Raw genomic sequence first — 25,447 nt, forward strand, 5'->3', positions numbered from 1 at the left:
AAGAGTGTTTGTGCACATTTTAGAACTGGGGAAATGTGTACAGGAATTGGCTCACAGTGTCCATGAGTGAAATTCAGCATTCAGGACACTAACAGTAACAAGTGCCAATTGGCTCCTGAAAGCAGGTCAGGTTGTTCTCACTGTGTACCACTTGAGGTCTCTGGAAGAGAGGCAGCGGTCAAACTCCCAAAATGCAACTTTCTTGACACATGAAAGGAGAATAAAGCATATGACTCTAAATTGGGTGTAAAACGTGTGGTGCTGATCACTTAATGAGCATGTGTATATGGTGCTGCCTGTCTAAAAGACTTCTGACATGTAGAAATGTGAGGAAAGACAATGTGAGTTCACTGGTTGAAAGCTCCTGTAGACCTTTGAGTCTAGAATTACTGTATACAGGTTCTTACTTGACAGAGGTGTAATCATCTAACACTGTCTTCTGTTTGTGCAGTTGATAGAGGGAGCCACTGGAGAACAGAAGAGCAGCCTTGGAATCACAAGCCTAGATTACTACAATTACCTCAATCAGTCTGGATCCTACAAAGTGGATGACATCAACGACAAAAGCGATTTTCAGGAAACTATGGTACGTTTACTTTCTTTCCATTGTGATGGTTCTCTCTCTCTCTGCCTTTCTTTCTCTCCTTCTCAGTCTGTCTTCCATTCTCCTCTGTTGTTTTCATTTTATACCCTGTACTCCACCTGTTTTTGTTTTACCAGTGAAACCACAACAGGAGTAATTAGAGGACATGATTTAGGTACCACAGCAGTAAGTAAACACACGTTTCATCCACGGGTTCATGTCTCCTGTTCTGTCTCTGTCCTCTACCAGCATGCCATGGAGGTGATTGGCATCTCAGGGGAGGACCGTGGCCTGGTGCTGCAGATTGTAGCCGGAGTCCTGCACCTTGGGAACATCAACTTCAGGGAAGCAGGGAACTACGCCGCCGTTGAGAGCGAGGAGTGTACGTACCAACCCTTGTAACTTTGTTTATGTAGAGGGCTAGGTAGAGTTTGTTGCTTGCACCAATCCAGTCCTTTCACATCTGTGAGGGGAGTCAACAGGATGTGGGAAGGGAGAAAGTGGTCAGGTTGAAATGCAGTTAGACTGTCTCTGTGTGTCTCCAGCCTGCAGACTGGCATGTCCCCCTGGCGTTCCTCTCCAGTGTCCTGGGCTTCCCTTTATGGGACGGGTTAGGTTAGGAAGCACATTTCTCAGCACACTGCACTGACTGTTTTCACTCCCCGAAGCTTCATTGTGTTAATGCAGGGCTGCAGCCAAGCTCCAGGCCACGCTGAATTACCAGAGAAAATAAAAAACAATTTTCAAGGTCTGGGCACATTACATCACAGACTAAAATTACTCTGAGAAACGCAGCCTCTTCCTGCACCACTCCTACTCTTCCCCCGCCCCCGCCCCTCTCTTCCCCTTCCTCCCTCCCTCCCTCCTCTACTTCCTTGCCCGCCTCACAGCCACCCATCCAGGCTGAATGATGAAATGTAGCCCCTCTGGTTATCCAGGGTACAAAGCGGCGTTGTGTGGAGTCTGCGTTTCCTCTTCCCCCCTATATCACTTCCTGTCTGACTGCAATGTTTTTCACATATCAAGACCCCTGGTGCCCCATATAAAACCACACCAACACAAGTCGGCATAAACATCTGCTCACGCTCAGCCAAACAAATCCCTGCCTCAGATCCACTAGAAAGAACACTCCCTTGTACTGTACATATAAACCTCTAACCATCCATCAGACTGGTATGGATCATTCTTTTGGGTATAGATGAACTGGCTGCTCATCATTGATACTATCTATATCCTCTTTGAGGGAGAGTGCATTGGCAAGCTACAGTAGGAGATGCAGCATGGTCCTGAGGATAGACTTGGCCTGTGCTGTGTTATGGAGTACAGTCAGTCACACCCTCATTTCCCAAACGGGGGCTATTCGTCAGACCCAGAGTTAGACCCAGAGACTGAGAGCAGTTTCCTTCTGGGGGAAGTGACTCAGTGTAATGAGGCAGGGAGGGGCTCTCAGGAGAGTCCTAATGGCCCTCCGCATGCTCAGACCTCTGCTAGGAGAACCCAGTTGTTGTGGCTATGGCAGGGAGGAGGGAGCAATGAGTCATCACCAGACTTGATTGCATTCCGTTTTGTTGTTGAACCCTTTATTTATTGGATCCAACGTATTCAGAATGTACTGGTGTTTTGTTTCATGAGGAGGGTGTGTGCCACACATCTGTCTGTCTCTTTCTTCATTCTCTCTCGTCTCTCTCTCTACAGTCCTGGCCTTCCCTGCGTTTCTGCTGGGGATTGACCAGAAGCGGCTGAAGGAGAAGTTGACCAGCAGGAAGATGGACAGCAAGTGGGGCAGTTCTATGGAGTCCATCGATGTGACACTGAATGTGGAGCAGGCGTGTTACACACGGGACGCCCTGTCCAAGGCCCTGCACTCACGTGTTTTTGACTTCCTAGTAGAGGTATGAATGGACACTCCTTCTCCTTGACCTGTTGACCTTTAGAATACTACCCGGTCCTCTCCCTTCATAAATGGCCAAATGTAACAAAGCATTTTTTTTCTGTTTCAGTCCATCAACAAAGCCATCGTGAAGGTTCATCAAGAGTTTAATATTGGTGTGTTGGATATCTATGGATTTGAAATATTCCAAGTAAGTTTTCTGTAGATTTTCCCTTTTATGTTTTGTGATTTAAATTTGGAAATCATAGCATAAGGTGATACATGGTCACTACATCGCAGTAATCATAGTAAAGTTTGGGTAGTTACACAGCTTAAAGACAGAGGATCAGACCGATTTTGTAAAGTGTCTGGATTATGTCCCATCTCTTGATTGGGACAGCATTCTTTAATGGACCTTTCTAATCTGATTAGCTGTTTGTTTAGGTTGCATTATTGGGGGTCTCACTGATGCCCCCTGAAAAGGACTGGCCTTGATTAAATAATGAAACGGGACAGCTTCAGTGTCGTAGCGTGGCGACAGTCTCAAACCATGATGTACCTGTCCTCTGATACCTAACATGAGCTAATGTAAAGCTAAAAGTTTAGATAGCATACAACTGTTATCTAAACAGTGGTTGGCTCCGTCCACAGTCCTTATGTTAATACACAGGCCTATTACTAACAAAGCACAGAGAAAATAAACCTCCTGTGTTAGTGCTCAGACGACCTGAGATGGGATATATTGGGTTTCTTTAGATAAAACATTAGTCTCAGGTCCCAGGTCTATTGTGGTGTAAAGTACTGTGTAGATGTTTTCCTCCAGCCACGCCAGGCTGACTGGTAGATATCCTCACCTCATAAACATGGCCCATTCAGGAAGCCCAGAGGAGTTCCCCAGCTCTCTGTGTCTGTACGGATGACCTCACTTTCGCAGCCTCTCTGGTTTATCACTAACACACCATCTCTTTCTGTGTAGAAAAATGGCTTTGAGCAGTTCTGCATCAACTTTGTGAATGAGAAACTGCAGCAGATCTTCATTGAGCTCACGCTTAAAGCTGAGCAGGTAATGTTTTGGGCTTTTTTCACTCATTGTTCTCACACCTTTTCACCAGCAGAAGCTACTTGTCTCATGTTTACGTAGAGAATCATCGTCAGACCAATCACTCTTCTCCCCCCTCTCTCTCTAGGAGGAGTATGTACAAGAAGGCATCCGGTGGACTCCTATTGAATACTTTAACAATAAGATTGTCTGCGATCTCATTGAGAGCAAACTGGTAAGTAGAGTCCCCAGTGCCCACTATTAATTTAATGCACACCTTGAAGTCACATATAAATGGGATAACAGGAAACAGTTGTGAGACTGCTTTAGATAGATCTGTAGTTTGTTATGCCTGCCATCATAATGCTCCAAATAAGAGCAAACACGCCAATTGAGTTACAGTAGGGCCACTGAAGCCTCCCCACTCTTCCCATGACCGGCAGTCTAACATCCTCAAACGTGCCGACATGCCTCTTAATTTGATTTATCCGTCCCGCTGAGAGGCTTAATCCATGAAATCCACAACAAGGGCGACCCTTAAACAAGCTGAGATCTGAGGCAGCCAAGCAGGGAGTCTGTGTCCAGTCTCTGACTCCTCCGTTTTAGACCGAGCCCAGTTAGCTACATCTGTGACTGGCAACTTCACCAGAGCTTCATTTACACTAGTGACAGAAACCTGTGTTCTCTGTTTGTGACTTTGCCACAACTAAAGAGCCAGAGACACTGCAACTACTGTCCCTAGTTAAGGCCACTGGCCGCCGTGTCCATGGACACAGCGTGGAGCCAGATAGGGCAGCAGCTGTGTGTGTGTGTGTTGTGATGACATCATTCAGTGTGTGGGTGTGTGATGTTCTGGGATGCAACGCGGTAGCTAATTAGAAATTGGCTCTACTGTTATGCTTTGAGCTGGTGGAGTACACAACGAACACTGTAACCCATGTTTATCACTTTAGCCTATCCATGACATTGACATGACATGTATTTATGTGGAATTCAGAAAGAGTGTCTAGTGTGTGGAGAAAGTTTGCATTGTCAGTTATAATCATAGATGGTCATGGGGGATGTGTTAATGTTTTAGATCTGATGTGTTGTGGCTGAGGTTATTCTCTGTGCTCATCTCTTTGGTTCTCCTCCCAGAACCCCCCTGGCATCATGAGTATCCTGGATGACGTGTGTGCCACCATGCACGCGGTGGGCGAGGGGGCAGACCAGACCATGCTGCAGAAGCTGAGGGTGGCCATCAACTCCCATGAACACTTCAACAGCTGGAACCAAGGCTTCATCATCCACCACTACGCTGGCAAGGTCTGCAACACTGCAATATACCTCTCTTCTCCTCTCCTTATCCCTCTCATCTCTCGTCTCTCCCCCGTATCTTTCTCTCATTCTGTCTTTCACACTGTTGTGCTCTTTCTTCTTCTCATGTCATCTATTTATCTTTTTCCAGTCCTTTTCTCACTCTTTCTCCATTTCTCTCACCCTTTCATTCTCACGGTCTGTGCTGTGTGCTTCAGATGTGTTTGGTGTCTCCGCCTGGTACACTCTGCATGCCACAAGTCCTAATTAACCATGTCATAATGGCTTGGAGGGGTCCTGGTCCTAAGTCATCATGGCTTAGAACATTCCTACAGTACTACCCCAGACTATATTGGTTATACCGATGATCTATAGCTGTAGTTGGGAAGCAAGCTTAAAAATGCAACATTGGTGGTCTTGCAGAGAACCTGTCATCAATCGTTTCTCTTTTGTCAATGAATTCTTTGTTGTTGCTCTTAACATTCTCTCAGTTAATTTTGATAGGGCACCTGGACTGAGCAGAGGGTACTAACTGCTATCTGAATGGGTTAACTGTGTGCTGTGATCGTCACTAACCCTCTAACATCTCTCCTCCAGGTGTCCTACGACGCAGAGGGTTTCTGTGAGAGGAACCGTGACGTCCTCTTCAGTGACCTCATCGAGTTGATGCAAAGCAGCGAAATGTAAGTCACTCATCACTTATGCGAGCATTAGAGAGCATATGCAGCTAGCTGTTCTTTCTGAGACCGGGCCCAGCATTTTGTTTAGAGGTCCACAAAGAGTCATCTTCTATTATGATCTATATGAATGGATGCATCTGAAGGAGACTTGCAGATGACTAGTGCAGCTGGAAAAGGCAGATCAATAGGCGTGTGCAGGGCTGGAGGTGCTCTCCCCTCTCTTGGGGGTTTGCTCAGGACTTCTAAGGTCTGGCGAGTGTCTCACTGTCTCCTTAGGGAGCCGCATTGAGGAGTAGACTCCCCTGCCCGTCTTGTACGTTCCTGGGCCTCCTTTGTGCCGCCAGTGGCCATCTGTGCAAACAGCCTCCACAGTCTCCAAAGCCCTTTTGTGTGTAGCCTGCAGGGGGGCCTGCACGGTGGGCCATGCCAAGACCCCCAAACCCCATTCAGACACGTGATCTCACACACACACACACACACACACACACACACACACACACACACACACACACACACACACACACACACACACACACAGACACACTTATAGACACACAGACACACTTATAGACACACAGACAATGTGTGGAGGGAAAGGAGCCTCATTCCTTAGCGCAGCAGGTCTGCTCAGAGAAGAAAGAAAATATCATTATAGTCAGCTGGACATTGTTAGCATGCTGCTGGTCCATCTGCACACACAAAGCCCACTGATCCTCCCTTATGTCCACATGGCCTTGATTAAAAAGTTTAAGACCAGACAAATACTCCTGCAGGGAAAGATGGTAGCCCTCGTGTGTAAACGTTTGCACATTCTGTGTCCTGACTGTCCCTGTATTTGTTTTTACTTGACTAGTATGTTTGTCAACAACAAATAAGTAATTCCTTAAGCAGTAGATTTCTTGAACTTGAACCTTGTTGTTATTTACAACAGGTTTATTTGAGGACTGCAAAATGAGCACTTTGAGCACTTCAAGTGATAAACAGAAAGGTTGAGATCAGAACTGTTCTTGAGGTTCTGGAATGCTGGCAACTATGTGCTACATTCTGACCAGCACACATCCATCATGGGTTTAGAGACCATGTTGTGAGTGAGGACATTCTGACTGTAGCATGATTACAAGGAATGAGTATAAAGAAAATACCATATTTGCTGGTATAACTTTCCAGTCAGTGCAATAAAAATGCACATTTTTGAGGAAGTAAAAGTCACAGTTTGGCAGGAGAGCAGCTAAAACCACAGTTATTCAAACTTCAGCTCAGTTCCCTGAAGCTAAACAACAATGTGAGCTGAGCCTCTGGCAGCCAGCGCAGAGATTCCACAGACCTGAGTTTGCTGCTTCTAAGAAAACTAAAGTGGAGAACAGTCTTAGCCTGGTCTTCTATATATGTTGCCAATGTTGTCTATCAGTCCTTATTACACCCTGGTTCTCCTCTACAGAGCTTTCATCAGGGCCCTGTTTCCAGATAACCTCAACGCCGAAAAGAAAGGCCGGCCGACGACAGCGGGCAGTAAAATCAAGGTGTGTTGAGCAGCTGTGAGACGTGTGTTTGTACGCCGTACATCAGTGACATGGGTGTATCTGTGGGCCACGCCCCTACCTGACCTTATCACTCTCTGTCAGGTGAAAATGCAGAGCCTGGGGATGAAAAGCTCATTCACTCCAGTGTTGTTTTAGTGTCGTCGCTGTGTTCTAGCGATGACAGTTTTAATCAGGGTTCAGGTTCTCTCTCTGACACGCATCAGTATCTTTCAAGCACAAAGATACCATCTTGTAATCAGTCGTGTCAGTGCTGTGTCCCTGAACACTACAGCTTGGAGTACAAACAGTGATTCATCAACAACATGTAGATACAGTTGATATATTTTAAACACAAACTATTCTTCATCCTCTCCCTCCTCCTCTTCTTCCTCCTCCTTCTCCGTTCAGAAACAAGCGAATGACCTGGTCCAGACACTGATGAAGTGCACCCCTCACTACATCCGCTGCATCAAACCCAATGAGACCAAGAAGCCCAAGGACTGGGAGGAGAGCCGGTGAGTGTCTGAACACTGAAATGTCAGGGAACTGCAAAACACACAGTCTTTGAGATGTGTGTCAAACTAAAGCATTTTTTATTACATCATTTACAGTTTGTTCTGGAGATTGTCAATTGATATTGAGCAGGATATCCCATTACTCAACTCAATGTTGTTAGGTCTGCTTGTTGAATCATACTATATTTCTCTGTTCTGGCCTCTTTAAGACTGGGTGATGAAGGAAGTCTCTGATACACTCTTACTCTAATTCCCTCTGTTTTTCCTTCCCTTTCCTCCCTGGCTGGGTACGAGATGTATTGATGCAGGGTGCTGTGTTTGGGCCTAATGGCCTTCCTGTTGTGAGCAGCAGTGAGCTGGGCTCAGGCTCAGGCTCAGGCTCAGGCTCAGGTCGGACTGCCTAATTAGCACCGGAACTGCTGTTTTCACAGGAAGCCTGGGTGCATAAAGAGATTCTTTAGTACCTTACAGTATCCTTAGTGTTGGAAAATATTAATTATTTTATAGCCCCACCATAAGGTTCCTTATAAAATACAATTGATCTACATAGATTTATCTTAGAAATGGAGGAAGGTAGATGCTGACAGATAAACGTCTTCACTGCTATATCTTTGTGGTGAAGGGTTGGTTGAGCCACCTGACCAACCTTCTTCATACATCCCAGCCAGACTGACCCTGTATTCCCCTCTCTCTTCTTTATTCAGGGTAAAGCACCAAGTGGAGTACCTGGGCCTGAAGGAGAACATCAGGGTGAGGCGTGCTGGCTATGCCTACCGAAGAGTCTTCAGGAAGTTCCTCAACAGGTAAGGCCCTTCCTTCTGGGGGAAGAGTGGCATAAAGGAATGAATGAATTCTACACTTTCAGTGTATATCAAATCAATTTGATTGGTCACATACACGTGTTTAGCAGATGTTATTGCGAGTGTAGCGAAATGGTTGTGCTTCTAGTTCTGACAGTGCAGCCATATTTAACAAGTAATATCTAACAATGTCACAACATATAGCCAATACACACAAGTAAAGGAATGGAATTAAGAATATATATATGTATGAGTCACTTTCGTGTGACACAATCTGCCCTGCCCTCCCAGAATGACAGCGGTTGGTTTTGTATGCTCCTATCCCAGTCGGCAGTATAGGGTAGGGCGGTCTCTCTCTCATCTCTCTCAGGAAAAGGACACAGGGTCGGCATTTGCAGGCAATCAGGAAGTGCTCACTTTGCTAATGTTCGTGTTGGCAGGCTCGAAGGAACAGGCTGTGTGCTGAGCCTCCTGATGAGAACCACTGCTATAGAACACAGGGAGAGCTCAGGGCTTCTGTTGTAGGCTTTACTGTATCATACACATACTGTATAAGAGTCATTGTGAAAAAGCACGGCTGAGTTTAGAGTTTGGTTATTGTATTGTTAGACTTGTGGTGAATGTATTTTCTTAATGCGCCTCAGACCTCTTTCATCTCCATTGCATCATATAGGACAGAGATAGCAATAGTATACCGCTCCTGTACACCTGGCATAGGCCTTACATTGCTCATACGCTTAATCCCTCGCAAATGCTGCAACAACATGTCCAAAATTCAAAACGAGGGTTTGGTTGTGGATTTCTCTCTCAATCTCCCTCTCTCCTCTTTGTCTTCATCTAATTATCTTTCTCTCTCCCTCATTATGTTCCTCAGGTATGCCATCCTGACTAAGGAGTCATGGCCTACATGGCGTGGAGATGAGAAGCAGGGTGTTCTTCATCTCCTACGTGCAGTCAACATGGACCAGGACCAGTTCCAGCTTGGACGCACAAAGGTCTTCATCAAAGCACCTGAGTCGGTAAGACCACCCCTCTCTGACCTGCCTACATACATTTAGACCACACCTCTGTGACCGCCCCTGTACCACCAACCTGCCTTCGTCCAATGAAAATGCCACCTACCTAACGTTCTTCTAACAGGTTAGAACAGGCGTAGAATTAGATCTCTCATAGGCTACAGGCTGCCATGGTGTTGTTGACATGTGCGTTGGCATGCAATAATTCTGTTGTCAGGGAGAGAAATCCAAGACTCAATCGTTTTTAGACTGAACACCATAAAAGGCTGTAGTATTCAGAAACATGTCAGTATATCTGTGATTGGGGAGCAGGAAGGAGGGGGTTAGACCCAGCTCTGGTGCCCATGTCAGAGCTGTTGAGTCAACACTACACTGGAACTCATACTCCAGTGCGAGGCTGTGGTCAAGGAGGTGGTGGGACATTGGAGGGTGTTTTTTCCACCGTAACTGCACTTTTTCCCACTGCTCCAATGAAAGCTGTGCTTGTGGCTAGCCCGTGAGATCACTTATTGACATCTGTACACACATACATGAAGATACATTACATAGTCCTGAATCAGGCCTTGTGTGATTCCAGCAGCAGACTGCCAAGTTCCCACCCCCCCTTCTTCCACATTGCCCTCCTGAGCCCATGCGACTGAGGTGTGCTTATGAAACACAAATATCACACGGGGCGGACCCTGCGATTACCCAGCTGCCAGGCTTCTCAAAACAAACCTCCCTCTGATAAGACGCTGACACAAAGTCATTAGTACATTTACATTACATTTAAGTCATTTAGCAGACGCTCTTATCCAGAGCGACTTACAAATTGGTGCTTTCACCTTATGACATCCAGTGGAACAGCCACTTTACAATAGTGCATCTAGGTCTTTTAAGGGGGGAGAGAAGGATTACTTTATCCTATCCTAGGTATTCCTTAAAGAGGTGGGGTTTCAGGTGTCTCCGGAAGGTGGTGATTGACTCCGCTGTCCTGGCGTCGTGAGGGAGTTTGTTCCACCATTGGGGGGCCAGAGCAGCGAACAGTTTTGACTGGGCTGAGCGGGAACTGTACTTCCTCAGTGGTAGGGAGGCGAGCAGGCCAGAGGTGGATGAACGCAGTGCCCTTGTTTGGGTGTAGGGCCTGATCAGAGCCTGGAGGTACTGAGGTGCCGTTCCCCTCACAGCTCCGTAGGCAAGCACCATGGTCTTGTAGCGGATGCGAGCTTCAACTGGAAGCCAGTGGAGAGAGCGGAGGAGCGGGGTGACGTGAGAGAACTTGGGAAGGTTGAACACCAGACGGGCTGCGGCGTTCTGGATGAGTTGTAGGGGTTTAATGGCACAGGCAGGGAGCCCAGCCAACAGCGAGTTGCAGTAATCCAGACGGGAGATGACAAGTGCCTGGATTAGGACCTGCGCCGCTTCCTGTGTGAGGCAGGGTCGTACTCTGCGGATGTTGTAGAGCAGGGGTGTCAAAGTCAAATGGACGGAGGGCCAAATAAAAAATCAGCTACAAGACGAGGGCCGGACTGTTCGAATGTTCATTGAAAAATTTTTAAATGACGCATATAGTCTAGTGAACCTAATTGAACCTACTGAAAACCTAACAAATATATTACAATATGATCAGATAAATAAAGCAATATTTTCTTATGGCTCTGTCAGTAATCTTTAATTTTCAACAGACACAAAAGACAAATTTCCTTTATATAAATATCCCCATAACATGAACATTAAATGAAAGAAACCGGTATTCAAGGCACCATCAGTAGACTATATTTTCTATTTTAGCAAAAGTGGGCTAAATTTACTTCAAAGAAAAAAACAATAATAGCAATTTTCTATCATCCACTCAACTGAAATATTTTTAAAATATAATTGGATTGAAATACAAAAAAATAAAGTGCAAAAATCTATTAATCAAAAACAACACTTTGTTTAAGGAGAAGTAACATGCAGTGAAAACAAATATTAAATTTTAACTTTTAAACTTGAACTGAGTAAAAACTCTAAATATGTGATTGCACAGTAATGTTCACTTGTTTGAGGTTGAGGGTGATACTTGGTGGTGTCCCATCTTTTCCACAAGTTCATCAATGTTCGGGGTAAGGCTCTGAGCTGAAGAAATCCTCAGAATTGAGTGGAGGTGTTCAGCAGTAAGTCGACTTCTGTGTGATGTTTTGTTCAGGTTCATCAAAGAAAACAGTTGTTCACACAGGTATGTGCTGCCAAACATAGACAACGTTTGAGCAGCCTGGATGCGCAGCTGGGGCATTGTGCCGGGAGGAAACGGGCGAACTCCGCAGCACCCACTGCCGCATATTTTGCCCTCAGTGCATCATTGCATTGGAGGTCAATCAACTCCATTTGGAGGTTTGGTGGTGAGCTTTCCACGTCAACAGCAAATGGGTTACCGAGCAGTTCCAACCTGCTTTTTTGTGCTTCAAAGTCAGCAAATCGGCGTCGAAAGTCAGCGGCAAGCATACCTATTTTATCAGCCAACTGTGTGCTCGGGAACGCACTGGTAGAGAGCTTCTCTTTCATGGTCTGGCAGCTGGGAAAGTGGCTCAAATTTTCTTTCCGCATCTGCGTCTCCCACAGAGTCAGTTTGGTTTTAAATGCCTTCACTGTACTGTACATATCAGAGATGACACGATCCCGACCCTGCAGCTGCAAGTTTATTGCATTCAGATGACTCGTAATGTCACACAGAAAAGCCATTTCACACAGAAACATTTCGTCTCGGAGTTGTGTTGTGTCTTTCCCTTTGCTGTCCAAGAACAGACAAATCTCCTCACGAAGCTCGAAACATCTTTGAAGCACCTTTCCCTGGCTTAGCCATCGCACCTCTGTGTGATAAGGCAAATCACCATGCTCCGTTTCTAACTCCGTCAGAAATGCCTTGAACTGGCGGTGATTCAAACCTTTGGCTCTGATAAAGTTAACTGTGCGCGTGATGATGCTCATTACATGCTCCATTTTCAAGGCTTTACCGCACAACGCTTCCTGGTGTATGATACAATGATAAGCTGTCAGCTCACCTGTCGCGTTTTCCTCTTGCATCTTTTCCCGTATCTTCGCCACCAGTCCGCTCCTGTGTCCACACATCGCAGGTGCTCCGTCGGTTGTCAAACCCACGAGTTTTTCCCAAGGCAGCTCCATCTCATTTACACATCTTGACACCTCTTCATACAAATCATGCCCCGTAGTTGTGCCATGCATAGGACGTAAAGCCAAAAACTCCTCTGTCACGCTTAGGTTGGAGTCCACTCCGCGGATGAAAATTGACAACTGGGCAATGTCAGAAATGTCGGTGCTCTCATCCACAGCCAAGGAATATGCAATAAAATCTTTTCCCTTTTTCACAAGCTGCTCTTTTAGATTGATGGACAACTGGTCTACTCTCTCGGCAATGGTGTTTCTGCTCAGACTCACATTTAAAAAGAGTTGCCTTTTTTCTGGGCAAACTTCGTCACAAACTTTAATCATGCAGTTTTTGATGAAATCCCCTCCGTAAATGGCCGGGCTGATTTAGCGATCTCTTCTGCCAAAATAAAACTGGCCTTGACAGCAGCCTGGCCTTGTGATTTGGCTTTTTTGAACAGAGCCTGTCGAGATTTGAGGCCTCGTTTTAATTCCTCTGCCTTTTGTAGCCTTTGTTCCATGTCCATATTCTTGTTTTTGTCCGCGTGTTTCGTTTCATAATGTCGTCTCAGATTATACTCTTTCAGTACCGCCACACTTTCTCCACACAGAAGACACACAGGTTTTCCAGCTACCTTCGTGAACATATACTCCGACTCCCACCTTGTTTGAAACCCCGGTTCTCAGTATCCACCTTCCGTTTTGCCATTTTTGATGGGTATCTGAAAGTTAATTTTACTGTGATGCTGACGACTGCTGTGCCAATAAATATTGAAATGAAGCAGCCTACTGCTCGGGCGTCACCTTTGCATTGTGGGAAATGTAGTATTGGTGCGTGTAAAAGATCTGCGGGCTGCCGGCTTGCTGCGGGCGGTTCTAATAATAAATCAAGATCATCCCAGGGGCCGTAAAAACCTTCTTGCGGGCCGGATGTGGCCTGCGGGCCTTGACTCTGACATATGTGTTGTAGAGCATGAACCTACAGGAACGGGCCACCGCCTTGATGTTAGTTGAGAACGACAGGGTGTTGTCCAGGATCACGCCAAGGTTCTTAGCGCTCTGGGAGGAGGACACGATGGAGTTGTCAACCGTGATGGCGAGATCATGGAACGGGCAGTCCTTCCCCGGGAGGAAGAGCAGCTCCGTCTTGCCGAGGTTCAGCTTGAGGTGGTGATCCGTCATCCACACTGATATGTCTGCCAGACATGCAGAGATGCGATTCGCCACCTGGTCATCAGAGGGGGGAAAGGAGAAGATTAATTGTGTGTCGTCTGCATAGCAATGATAGGAGAGACCATGTGAGGTTATGACAGAGCCAAGTGACTTGGTGTATAGCGAGAATAGGAGAGGGCCTAGAACAGAGCCCTGGGGGACACCAGTGGTGAGAGCGTGTGGTGAGGAGACAGATTCTCGCCACGCCACCTGGTAGGAGCGACCTGTCAGGTAGGACGCAATCCGAGCATGGGCCGCGCCGGAGATGCCCAACTCGGAGAGATTAGTACATGGCTAAAGCATTTTTTTTCTCTTCATGCTATTAGATGACATAGTTTGAGTCCAGGCCAAGAGTAGAATCACTCTCTCTTCAGAGTAGACTGTCTCACAAGGTGCTAATGGTTAGCCCTGTGAGACACTGTCTGTCAGAGGTGTGACACTGTCAGATGCTGCTCAGAGTTAAAGGTCTGGATGGCTTAAACACACTCCCAGCCCAGATTAAACACACTCCCAGCCCAGATTAAACACACTCCCAGCCCAGATTAAACACACTCCCAGCCCAGATTAAACACACTCCCAGCCCAGATTAAACACTGGCTCTACAGTCTCTTTAACAGTCATCTCCTTCCTTTCATGGTCATTCTTATCCTCACTATTGATTTTTTCCCCATTTTATTTTAACATGTATAAACATTAATTTAGTTAAATCAATCATACTTTTTGTTCTATTGTGAACTTACTACTCATACTTGTTTTTATTTAAAAAAAATCTTAAACTTAACATTTTGATCGATATTGTTATTTACCAAATTGTTGATGAGCGTTGAGGAGCGTGTGCATGTGACCAATAAACTTGGATTTGATTTGACATTCAGATCTAGTTTGAATGTGTTTAGTAACTAAAGGGTAAAGTGATAGGACATGACTGAGCCTGTGTGGCCTGTGGCAGGGGTGTGGCAGTGCCAGGGCTGCATTGGGCATGTGTGAGTGGGCATGATATTTAGTCTGGGACAGGGGTGGGGAGATTTGATGCTGGGTGTCTGGGGGGCCATTAGGAAATGAGAGGGAGGTAGTTGAGCCAGGGTGGGCTTAGGACTTGATGGCCCACCCACCCATAGTACTGTTACTATCTGTGCGCATGAGCCTGGACATTGGAGAAAATAGCGTATTAGGCATGGAATCTGAAAAAACTTGGAATGTTTGTATATTCAGATTTCTTCAGGCATTAACAATATGTCTGTACAGTCATCCCTGTCATTGTATTTGGGTGTGTCTACACTGAGGTATGCCCAGTATGTTTTGCTGTCACAGGTTGTTCAGGTATAAATGTTTTCATATCTGTGCCTCTTTCTACAGCTCTTCCTGTTGGAGGAGACAAGGGAACGTAAGTTTGACAGCCACGCCAGGGCCATCCAGAAAGCCTGGCGCAAGTATGTGGCCCGCAAGAAGTACGTTCAGATGAGGGAGGAAGGTGAGTGACAATCATGTTTTGAAAATAACTAAATAGCCTAATCGTCATGACTAATATTAAAACTTAGATGTCAAATAGTATCAAGGTTCTGGTCTAATGCTTCTGAAAATGAACTGAATTGAGACTGTATGTATGCATCCTTGTCTGACTGCCTGTCCCTGTGTGTCTGTCCCCAGCCTCTGACCTGCTGGTGAACAGGAAGGAGAGGAGGAGACACAGCCTCAACAGGAACTTTGTGGGGGACTACCTCGGTATGGACGACAGGCCTGAGCTACGACAGTTCCTGGCCAAGAGGGAAAAGGTTGACTTCGCTGACAAAGTCACAAAATACGACCGTCGCTTCAAAGTGGGTGTCTTGAGCAGCAGAATTCTCTGTTTGTTTGTTTCTGATATTGTTAGTCCAATGACCATTTGTCTCCTCTCTGTCCATATGTGTTTCCAGGGCATTAAGAGAGACTTGATCCTGACCCCGAAGTGTATGTACCTGATTGGGAGAGAAAAGGTGAAGCAGGGCCCTGAGAAAGGTCAGGTGACCGAGGTACTGAAGAGGCGGATTGATGTGGAGAAGATTCTGGCTGTGTCTCTGAGGTATTATGACCCAGGTCCTAGGCGCCAGGAGATGCTGGCAGGGTCTGCCTAGCCCCATACTGACTGTTTAGTGTTTATTCCCCTTAGGCAGTAAGAAAACACAGGACCAGCAAACTCAAGGCCTCGCAAAGCCAGCTAGTTAAAGTGCAACACTTTTCACCAGGGGTCACAAATAGATGCACAATGTACTGTACATAGAGACTATTGTTCTTGTCAGTGATGTCATCCAAACGGTTGTACATTCATGGTATCTGCGTTTCTGTATTTCCAAGCACAAAAGATACTACTCACTGAGTCTCAATAAGAAACTTGATAAACAGCTCAGGAATCAGCCCCCCATTACACATGAGATTGTTCTGTCAGCTCACAGAAACCCAACATGTTAAGCTACAGCTATCTGCAGAAATGTAAAAGCTACGAAGTCTGGAAGTACGATCACTCAAGTCCCCATGTTCCTTAAAATGTGTATTACAAACATGGAAGAGATTCAAACCTCTTGTATATGTCTGCTCCTGTGTGTGCGGCTGTGTAAAGGCTATTTGAATACACATTCTCAACACAACTACATAGTACGCTTCAGAGTAATTATTTTATTCTGCCTTTATTTTACCAGGCAGGTCAATTAAGAAGAAATTCTTATTTACAATGACGGCCGTTTTGTTGAAGTCACCAGTAAAGACAAATAATACCGACAGCATCAGCCCAGAGGTCAGGTCAATTATTACGACCCACATTACTCTGTGACCCACTAAGCTTTACATTTGCATATAATCAGTGAGGACAAAAGAAAGAGAAAACACTTGACTGGTCAAAGCCGTGTTTAACACTCAACTGGATTATGAGTGTAACTGTAGGACTTGTATTATCATATTGCTTGTTGTTCAGTACTTATCTGTTTGAATGTTGCACATGACATTGTAGAAGACTTTGTAGAGGCACAGACGTGGCTTTTGAGTCTGTGTGATTGAGTGGGGGGTTGTGGGTAATATGAACCAGGTGGTGCTGGGAGGGAAAGCAGGCATTGTAAAAAGCTCATTGGAGAAGACTTTAGTTCATTGGGGGGAAACAGTGCATCGCTGTGTGAGTTGCAGGAACAGGTTTCCCTTTCTCCTTATTTACCTGCTGCGTTGCCTCTCGCTGGTTATATGCAAATATCAAGCTTAGTGGATCATGAAGTAATGTGGGTCATAATAATTGACCTGACCTGACCTGAACTCTGGACTGATGCTGTCAGTATTATTTGTCTTTACTGGTGACTTCAACAAAACAAATGGCCGTCATTCAGGAGGGAATTTGTTCTTAATTGACCTGCCTGGTAAAATAAAATAATTAATCTGGAGCGTTTGGCGTTTACATGCAGATGTACTATGTTTTGTGACAATAGAATCGAATGTCGAATTCACAATCACTCTCCTCCAACATATCAGTTCAAACTTCAAATCAAACTTGATTAATATCTGTCACATTACAGTGCATGTCACAAAGTTACTTCCCAGTACCAACTGATTGGTCTGTCCCTGTTCCTCAGCACGATGCAGGACGACCTGCTGATCCTGCATGAGCAGGAGTATGACAGCCTGCTGGAGTGCACCTTTAAGACCGAGTTCATCAGCCTGCTGGCCCGCAGGTTCGAGGAGAGGACCCAGAGGAAGCTGCCGCTCAAGTTTGGCACCACGTACGTGCTGTAAACACAAACATGCCTTTAAACAGACAGTGCGATATATGGGTGGAGTGGAAGTAGACAAAGCTTTGGTCAACATTATTTACAATACTCTGGGGTTGTTCTGGAAATACTGCTTTTGATTTGGTACTGAGATAACGGATGACATTTCTCTGGCAGTTTCCAGTGGATGGTTTGAGTCAGTGGTTGTAAGGGAGATGCTCTCTGCTCTGTCTCTCAGACTGGAGCTGAAGCTGAAGAAGGAGAACTGGGGTTTCCTGAGTGGAGGCGGCTCCAGACAGGTGATGTTTGTCCAGGGCCAGGGGGACGTGGCTGTCACAAAGCCCTCCAGTAAGACGCTGCAGGTCAGCATTGGAGCCGGTCTGCCCAAGAACACACGTGAGTATTACAGGAGTAGTGTGTACCATCCCTCCACATCAGGATTCAATCGACATGGTGTTGTCTGAAACATGCTGTTTACTGACTTAGAGTCCCCTTTGTAGGTCCCACCAAGAAGAGCTTCACTCAGAGTCGCTCCAGCGTGTCCAGAACCCATCTGAACACTCCCACACGGGCTCCCCCTGGGCCTCCAGGTAGAATAATCATTAGCTGATGTAGGCCCTCACCCCTGTACATAATAAAGCAGTTAGCAACACTCGATGACAACCATCGTCCTCTTTGTCACAGTTGCCCATCAGAATGGTGGTCCGAAAAACACCAACCACATAGCCAATCAGAGGAACGCCTCACAGCATTCCAATCAGAGGCCTCCGTCAACAGGCAATGGGTCCCGCCCCTTCCTGCCCAACAACGTCATTATGAAGGAGAGAGGCAGCAACCATCCTAAGCCCAACCAGCCAAACCTGGACTGTCTGAAGGTCCCTGAACAGGGGGCGGCAGGGTGAGTACTGGCACCAACAGCCCTGATTACCTCCCAATCCACAGCCCTAATGACTGATAACTATAATGACTTACTATACAGATATGTTTGCTCTTACATAAACATGTAAATACTGAGGATGAGTATGGTGTGTATTAGTATGGTGCAGTGTTGTTTCAGTGTGTACACACACACACACACACACACACACACACACACACACACACAGAGAGTAACTTGGTTGATGTATTCCTTTATAGTAATGGAGGCGCCCGGACAGCTTCGAATGGAGGAATGTGAGTCAGTGTTTGCGGTGTGTTGGGTGATGGTTCAGGCCTTAGCCAAGCCAGGCGCAGCTCACTGGCATGATGTGTATATCTCTCCCTGGCTCTCCTGTAGCTAGATGCTCACCTTCTTGCTTGTAGACATCTCTCTTACAGCTAATGTTGAATCAGAAGAAGGCAAACCCTATCATCTGATTGGATGAAACTACTGGAAAAAGTCTGAGCCCAGTAACATGCTGTCAATCATTCTGTTGTTGAAGAGTTATTTTGCTCCAGAATTATACCTTCAAAGGCATGATATGGATTCCTGATATGGAATCTATTGTCATATTATATCGCTAAATCCCACTGCTTGCAAATTACTGGGCTTACTTTTTTCTCCCAAAATTGGGTTTGGTGTCAGTTAACATGGAAAACCTCCATTGGGTACGTCTCAATGGTTTTGAGATATCCTGGATACATATCTTGGGGAAGCAAGATATTACTTTTTTATTGGTGATTCCTTTGGTGTGATAGTTTGCTTATTGGTTGACTTCATGAAGGGGTTGTGTGTTTTTTCATCTCTAGCCTTCTCAAGTTAATTCACTGTATTTACAAACAACTTTCCAGTGTTTTACACTCCATAATACCATGTGGTGATTTCCAATGAGACTTACCCCCACACCATGGGGGTTACCATTGTTTTATGCTAATGTGAGCTCTAGTGTTATTGTGTTTCCACAATAACTAGTCTTTAGTATGACACTAAAGACTTGTGGTGCGCATAATCAACCATCTCTGCATCTTTCAAAACTGTTGCTTTACGAGAAGGTGTTAAAATTCACTGTTAGCCATTGTTATGTACTGTAAGTACCAGTTGAAAAGTACCCAGGGCTTGCCTTGGCTCCCATGCAGAGCAGGTCTGCCGGAGTCAGGGCCCAGTGAGACACAGGTGCCAGCCCGCGTAAATGGAAACAGAAAAGTCTGAGCCTTCTGGGTAAAACACTGGGGTAAATCCTAAATGGAAAGGCATCAATAGTGTTGTACATAGTTGTACCGAGACAAATCTATGGGATGGCTCGCCATCTTGTGGTGAAACTGTGCATATCAAATTCTATTTAGTCAGGTGTCTTTGAAAGAAACAATGTAAGCACAAACCAATCCAATAATAACTACCACACAAACTCACATGGTATGTCCTTTCATTCCAATATCGATAACTTCACATCCTTTGCTAAAGCCACACAATCACCAGCTTTCCTAATGACTGACTGTAGTGTTCTAGTCAGCCAGTAGAATAGTGTCACACTAATGAAGGATAGGAGACTTTCTTTTCTTTGATAACTAAGGCTCGCTCCTGTTGTCTTTCTCTTTATTCCTCAGTGTCCAAAGACAGTCGGTCAGTAGACCACCCCCAGGGGGGGGGCGACCCAAACCTGCCCCCAAACCCAAGCCCCAGGTGCCCCAGTGCAAAGCCCTTTATGCCTATGATGCTCAGGACACAGATGAGCTCAGCTTCAATGCAGACGACGTCATCGACATCATCAAGGAAGGTAAATACACAGGAGGCAGAAATCACATCATCGCACAAAGGGGAAATGATTGGATTTTGGTTGGTGCGGGGTGCATAAAACGTTTGCATTTTAACTCTTTCACACTTAAAAATGTAACACTTTGGTCCCATTGTAAGCTAAGTCTTTCTTCTTGATCAGATGCTTCTGGCTGGTGGACGGGGAGGCTACGGGCAAAGCAAGGCCTGTTCCCCAACAACTACGTCAGCAAGATCTAGGAGCTGCATGAATAACAGCTGACTGTCAATCACCAGAAGAGAAGTACACAGCTCTACTGACTGAAGGGAGGAGATAGAGCTACAAAACAGAGATTTTGTGAGAGAAGAGAGAAACTGACATTTTTTTTCACCACTCCTGCATTGTAGCCTTCTTCTGGATGTAACTTCCTGTTATTCTGGACAGACGAGTGTCATGCTTGCAATGAAGTTCTATTTTTGAGGATCGGAGGACAAATCGCTACACAATCCCTGTGAGCACTGAACAAATATTTATTGTATTTATATAGCTTTCTACATTCTCCCTCCCTTTTTCACTTCGCTATGGTTAGGTGATATTTTGGATGCATATAAATTATATGCATGATATGTGGAACCAGGTTGTAACTACATTTTTCAGATTTCTCATTTTGGAAATGAAAGGGTTTTAACATGAATTATGGGTTGTTTCCAAGAAGCCACTGTCTGTTTCAGATAATTGTTTAAAGGGGATTTGTGCTGCTAAGCTGAATTTAGATGTATTGGCTATAAAAAAATATGTTGACAAGACATTTACATCAAATGGACATTAATAGTTCATTGCACTGTGATTTTATAAACGTCGGCAATGCATTTCACCATAAAAACAATCAAATTGGTTTGATAACCAAGTGCTCAAAACAATGCCAATTGTTAATGGTCAGCTAAACAGATGCAATCACTTGTGGGAAAAGGAAATGCAGTGTAACTTTCAATAGGTAAATCTTCAGGAATCCCCTGCTCTTATTTCCAAAATGCAAGTGATTTCCCTAGAACTCTTGGGCCACACTGTACTTTGTGTATTGTCTGGTTTATAAGCACTTTATCAGTAGCTACAGGTATTAACTTGGACAGACTGGTCACTCCTGCCACAGCTAATAATTGGATATTTTTAAAGGTTGCCAAACTAGAGATGGGCCTAGTTACTGGAGAATCATTTGTTTACATGGATCTAAAATGCCCGTTCTAAAATTTTAGGTATACTGTATGTACATCTTCACATTTAGGAATGAAGTCAACTGTTAAATGGTGCTTTTTATGTAGATTTTAGTGCACAGTATGGGTCAGACTATAGAGTTTGTTCTTTCAGGTGAAAGTAAAAGATTAATTCCATTGATCATGTTTTCCACAGCTTTTGCATTCTCCATTTATGAAATCACTCATTAAGGGCTGGATTCAAGCCATATCACCGAAGTAGCGTGGAAGAGCGGTGTTAATTTCCAATTGAGCCGTCATGAAGCGTTTACCGTGAATGTTGTCTAAGAGCTGCAGCAGATCTTCAGCACTATGGATTGAATAGAGCCCTAAAACATTGGATTCTTTTTTTACAGGTATAGGTAATTGTGGTCCTGTATGGTGGAAAATACATTTGTGCATTATGGCAAATTACTTAAAGCATGTACTAATGTAGTTACTCTGCATTTCATGTAATTAAAGATGTTAGTGATTTTTGCATAAACACTCAACCCGGCCTCTTTCCCATCCTGCCCTAGCTGGACAGGAAATACTACTTTCCTTACTAATTACCCATTGCTTGGGCCCAGGTGTTTGTAGCTTTGCCAACTTAACCAGTTGGTCAATAAGCATTGGCGAGACTACATGCCGTTTGTTCAGGAACACAGGGCTGTAAAACCATACAGAAAAGTCAACACACAGTACATGCCAATAAACTTGACCATTATACTGTACTTAATTTCAAGGTGATATTACATGTCTTAATGAAATGGCTGGCCCATAATGTTACCGTAGCGCAACTATTAGTTGTGTATAAAATGCATTATACTCCTGTTCACATTTGGAGTGAGTGTTAGTACTTTGACTACAGGTGATGTTTAAGATGGTTCAAAATGTTTATTTGTACAAATTTAAATATTTACATGTACTTAAAAGCAGCAGTCTAAAAAGGCCATCTCACGATAGATACTTAAAGACAAAAAACAAGTTAAAAAATAAAGTGCAGCAGATTAAGAATCAGTCTAGTCACACATCAGGGTTTATGTTCTGGGAGCAGAGCAGCAGCCATGTCGTTTACAACAGCAGACTTCAGCTGAGGGATGAGGCTGATCCTCATTAGCCTGCTGCTTGCATACTTGTTCTTGACAGCCTGGAACACAAGTTAGTCAATGGTTCAGGTTCTTTCCAAGATCTGGCATGTATCATATTACCCAAATCCAATGGTGTAAGATTAAAATCAGACAACTTACCTGAAGCTTTGTTCGCCCTTCGGTGACAGAGACAACATTTTTGGCGATGTGCTGCATGATTGGCTTGAGGTGGTTCTCATTATAGGTAGAGTAATGCTCCTGCGTTAGAGTCTGCAAAAGAAGCATAACCAATAGTAAATTAACCATACCTGTTGCTAGCAACAAATCTGTTTGAACATAATCTATGATAATTTGAGTGGACATCCCATAAACATCCAAATAATTTCCATGAGACAGCAGCTTACCCAGTTGAGCTCATCAAGCAGCAGCTGGGAGAGGCACAAGGCTGCAGCAGCAATCTCAGAAGGATGGTAGTGCACCATGTCATAGTCAAGGAGGGTCAGTTCCATGAGGTATTTGGCTAGTGTGTGCTTCTCAACATCAGCCTGAAAGGACACTGGTTAAGCCATTGCATGCAAGTAATACTGTAACCTTCTGGTAACGCGTCAGTTGATTGCTTTTCGACCTCAATAGGCAATTTTAATAACTACACCAGTAAAGAAAAAACTATGAAAACATGCATGTCATTGAACAACCTACATTGCCAGCCTTGGAGGCTCTCCTGAGGAAGTGTAGGGGTAGAGGCCGTCCAAGCTCAAAGTTCAGACTCTGCAGAATCATCTGTTCCATCTCACGAATATGGGCCTTGGTGAATGCATTGTCTGTGATGTAAACGAAATCACCAATCTCCGGGGAATACATCTCTTCATACTTGGATGCCAACAACATGGCAGTCACGCCAACCAGCTGGAGCTTCTTGCGGCCGATAGTTTGCACCTTGATAAGAGAGGGGTTAGAAAAAGTAAACAGGGATATAACATTTTTTTGTGTATTTTTTTAAAACAAGGCTTACCTGAAGAAAGCGATCCAGGATGGCCACAGTCAAATACAGAGTCTCCTGCAGTAGCTGGAACCTGGAATGCACCTGAATCAGCCAGTCAATCAGGAGAGCGCGCATTCGTCCATTGATCTCATAGCCATCCATGTACTTGGGCCGGACAGACTGCTGGGTCTGTTGAGAAAGGAAGACATCAAGATAAACCAGTACAAAATATTTAACGAGTAAGCACCATGTTGTCCTAGAGAGAAAGCACAAGTTACCTCAAGGCACTGCAAATATCCATAGATATCCTTTATATATTCAGAGCACAGTTGTGGCATGTCTGAATCCCCTTCATCAATGTCTTCTACAGCAAGTAGAGCTACTGAGAACGCTTGACACAATTCCTCTTCTTTCATGGACACGTTAGCAGACTCTTCAGGCTGAGGAACTGGGGAACGTTTAGTCCGAACAGCTGCTGGCTGGTCTTTTTGGTTCATAGATTGTTTGGTTGAAGCCTTAGCAGCAGCAACAGTCTTCTGTAGAGAGTTTAGAGAGGCATATTTGAGGACGATCTGGGCGAGTAGCAAGTGAAATCAGACAATGGACCAAATAATACCGTGTAAGACAACATACCTTGGACGGCACCGCTTTGCTGGCATTGGGAAAGTTGGACAGCTCTCCAAGCACAGCCCTTCTTGCTCCAGCTACGTTTGCTTTTCCCATTAGTGCTGGGTTGTCTGCGTTCCATAACTGTTTAAGAAAACATGACCCGTCAAACCAACCATGTGAACACAAAATATAACTAATACAAGTTATGCATCGCTTGCTAGCTAACAAAGAAACTGCCGACTACTAATGTCGTCAGTTATTGACAAAAATGTTCAATTTAACCATGCCACATTACACTAGGTAACTTACCTAGCTAGATGTTCAGGCAGGTTAAATAACTCAATTTTGGCATTTTAGTTGCTTACCTACTAGATAACAAATTGGCTAGCTAAACTAAAAATAGCAAGCTGAAAGCAGAAAACTACGAAGCCGTATTACTTTAACAAGCGCAAGTAACGTTAACGTTAGCTGTGAGTAACATGCACACAAAAACACATTTGCTTGTCCATATTGTAAAAACTCACCGCAGCACGAACTTCCAATGACGACATCTTTACGCGTTGTTAAAAACAAGGCAGTTAGATAGCCAGCTATAATAGGCAAAACTCCGCTTTTAGTTCTGTTATTTGCTCGCTATCTCCACAGACACAAGGCCAAAGTAAACAAGTCTCAACGAACAATTCCACAGTCATTCAAATACCGCTCTGTTGATTCTAATTGGATACCGCTTCATAGAATGCACCTCTTTCATTGGTTGCCAAAGAGAAATCACGAATGACGTCACACAATCAGAACAGATCTAATTTCTTTTCTTTTTTTTCAACAACAAATCAATACAAAAAGTACATGGGGGAACACAAGTATACATAAATAAGATACAAAGGACAATTGGGCTAGGGGGTACAATATCACATTACACAAGGACCTTAAGGGACATACATACACTTATAATTCTAACAGCTTTTTTGTTAGTAGAGTATTTAATTGTCTTAAAATATAGTACAATTAATTTTTGTAAGGTAAGAAAATGTGGTGTTTTGTTTGTAAATGAATATTTGTGAATATGAAATTTGGCCAAAATAATAATTAAATGAATTACATAAAATTGTTTAAACTTATTTCTATCATTGGTAAAGAATCCAAGCAGTACATCTCTCCACAATAGTGTAAAATCTTCATACATTTATATATTGCTGATATATCCACTTGGCCAAAATAACATATATTTTATGAATTGACCAAAATGCTAATATTGGCTACTCTTGGCTAAACACTACACTTGGTCTTCACTGATTGATGAGTAGTAATAAGTAAGGGGAATATTCATAAAATCTACATAGAATGCATAAAATAGGTTTTTATTTATACTTGCTGCAGGCTTATTGGTTACATGGATGGATACATCAGTTAATCTTTACTTGATGATTCGCCATAAGGACTACAGATTATAAACAGTTTATACGCAGGAGCTGAATAGGCATTTTTAGTACT

General features: G+C 44.3%; 2 protein-coding genes across 3 annotated transcripts in view; one reads left to right on the forward strand and one right to left on the reverse strand.

Moving 5' to 3' along the window:
• The window catches only part of LOC115112264 (unconventional myosin-Ie-like), a 56,379-nt gene extending 34,366 nt beyond the window's left edge, over nucleotides 1-22,013 (forward strand). The window contains exons 8-29 of one of the 2 annotated variants that reach the window (XM_029639207.1): nucleotides 452-586; nucleotides 833-965; nucleotides 2,279-2,475; nucleotides 2,584-2,664; nucleotides 3,430-3,516; nucleotides 3,641-3,727; nucleotides 4,630-4,797; nucleotides 5,386-5,471; nucleotides 6,907-6,988; nucleotides 7,397-7,503; nucleotides 8,208-8,306; nucleotides 9,178-9,322; nucleotides 15,011-15,125; nucleotides 15,302-15,471; nucleotides 15,568-15,713; nucleotides 17,242-17,388; nucleotides 17,615-17,772; nucleotides 17,877-17,966; nucleotides 18,061-18,274; nucleotides 18,514-18,549; nucleotides 19,900-20,069; nucleotides 20,229-22,013. In XM_029639207.1, coding sequence (XP_029495067.1) covers nucleotides 452-586; nucleotides 833-965; nucleotides 2,279-2,475; nucleotides 2,584-2,664; nucleotides 3,430-3,516; nucleotides 3,641-3,727; nucleotides 4,630-4,797; nucleotides 5,386-5,471; nucleotides 6,907-6,988; nucleotides 7,397-7,503; nucleotides 8,208-8,306; nucleotides 9,178-9,322; nucleotides 15,011-15,125; nucleotides 15,302-15,471; nucleotides 15,568-15,713; nucleotides 17,242-17,388; nucleotides 17,615-17,772; nucleotides 17,877-17,966; nucleotides 18,061-18,274; nucleotides 18,514-18,549; nucleotides 19,900-20,069; nucleotides 20,229-20,305 — 2,730 coding nt within the window. In that variant the 3' untranslated portion in view covers nucleotides 20,306-22,013. The remainder of the gene's footprint in view (nucleotides 1-451; nucleotides 587-832; nucleotides 966-2,278; nucleotides 2,476-2,583; nucleotides 2,665-3,429; nucleotides 3,517-3,640; nucleotides 3,728-4,629; nucleotides 4,798-5,385; nucleotides 5,472-6,906; nucleotides 6,989-7,396; nucleotides 7,504-8,207; nucleotides 8,307-9,177; nucleotides 9,323-15,010; nucleotides 15,126-15,301; nucleotides 15,472-15,567; nucleotides 15,714-17,241; nucleotides 17,389-17,614; nucleotides 17,773-17,876; nucleotides 17,967-18,060; nucleotides 18,275-18,513; nucleotides 18,550-19,899; nucleotides 20,070-20,228) is intronic. The other variant, XM_029639208.1, reaches the window with a different exon arrangement.
• A 133-nt stretch (nucleotides 22,014-22,146) lies between these two features.
• LOC115112265 (G2/mitotic-specific cyclin-B2-like) lies at nucleotides 22,147-24,643 on the reverse strand. Its single transcript, XM_029639209.2, has 8 exons — nucleotides 24,481-24,643; nucleotides 23,981-24,097; nucleotides 23,626-23,883; nucleotides 23,378-23,536; nucleotides 23,065-23,301; nucleotides 22,770-22,910; nucleotides 22,525-22,635; nucleotides 22,147-22,424 (listed from the first exon to the last, which is right to left on the reverse strand). The coding sequence occupies exons 1-8, from the start codon at nucleotides 24,505-24,507 to the stop codon at nucleotides 22,308-22,310; spliced, it is 1,167 nt and encodes a 388-aa protein (XP_029495069.1). The 5' UTR covers nucleotides 24,508-24,643; the 3' UTR covers nucleotides 22,147-22,307.
• Nucleotides 24,644-25,447: the final 804 nt, after the last annotated feature.

This window comes from Oncorhynchus nerka, linkage group LG27 (genome assembly GCF_034236695.1).
Source record: "Oncorhynchus nerka isolate Pitt River linkage group LG27, Oner_Uvic_2.0, whole genome shotgun sequence".
NCBI lineage: Eukaryota > Metazoa > Chordata > Actinopteri > Salmoniformes > Salmonidae > Oncorhynchus > Oncorhynchus nerka.

Bases quoted from the DNA above. Each gene is read 5' to 3' on its own strand.
- LOC115112265 (XM_029639209.2), bottom strand. From the start codon at position 24,507: ATGTCGTCATTGGAAGTTCGTGCTGCG. The intron at 22,636-22,769 runs GTAAGCTGCTGT...CTTCTTTTGCAG, and splicing joins TGCTTGATGAGCTCAACTGG to ACTCTAACGCAGGAGCATTA. The intron at 22,425-22,524 runs GTAAGTTGTCTG...CTTGTGTTCCAG, and splicing joins AAGGGCGAACAAAGCTTCAG to GCTGTCAAGAACAAGTATGC.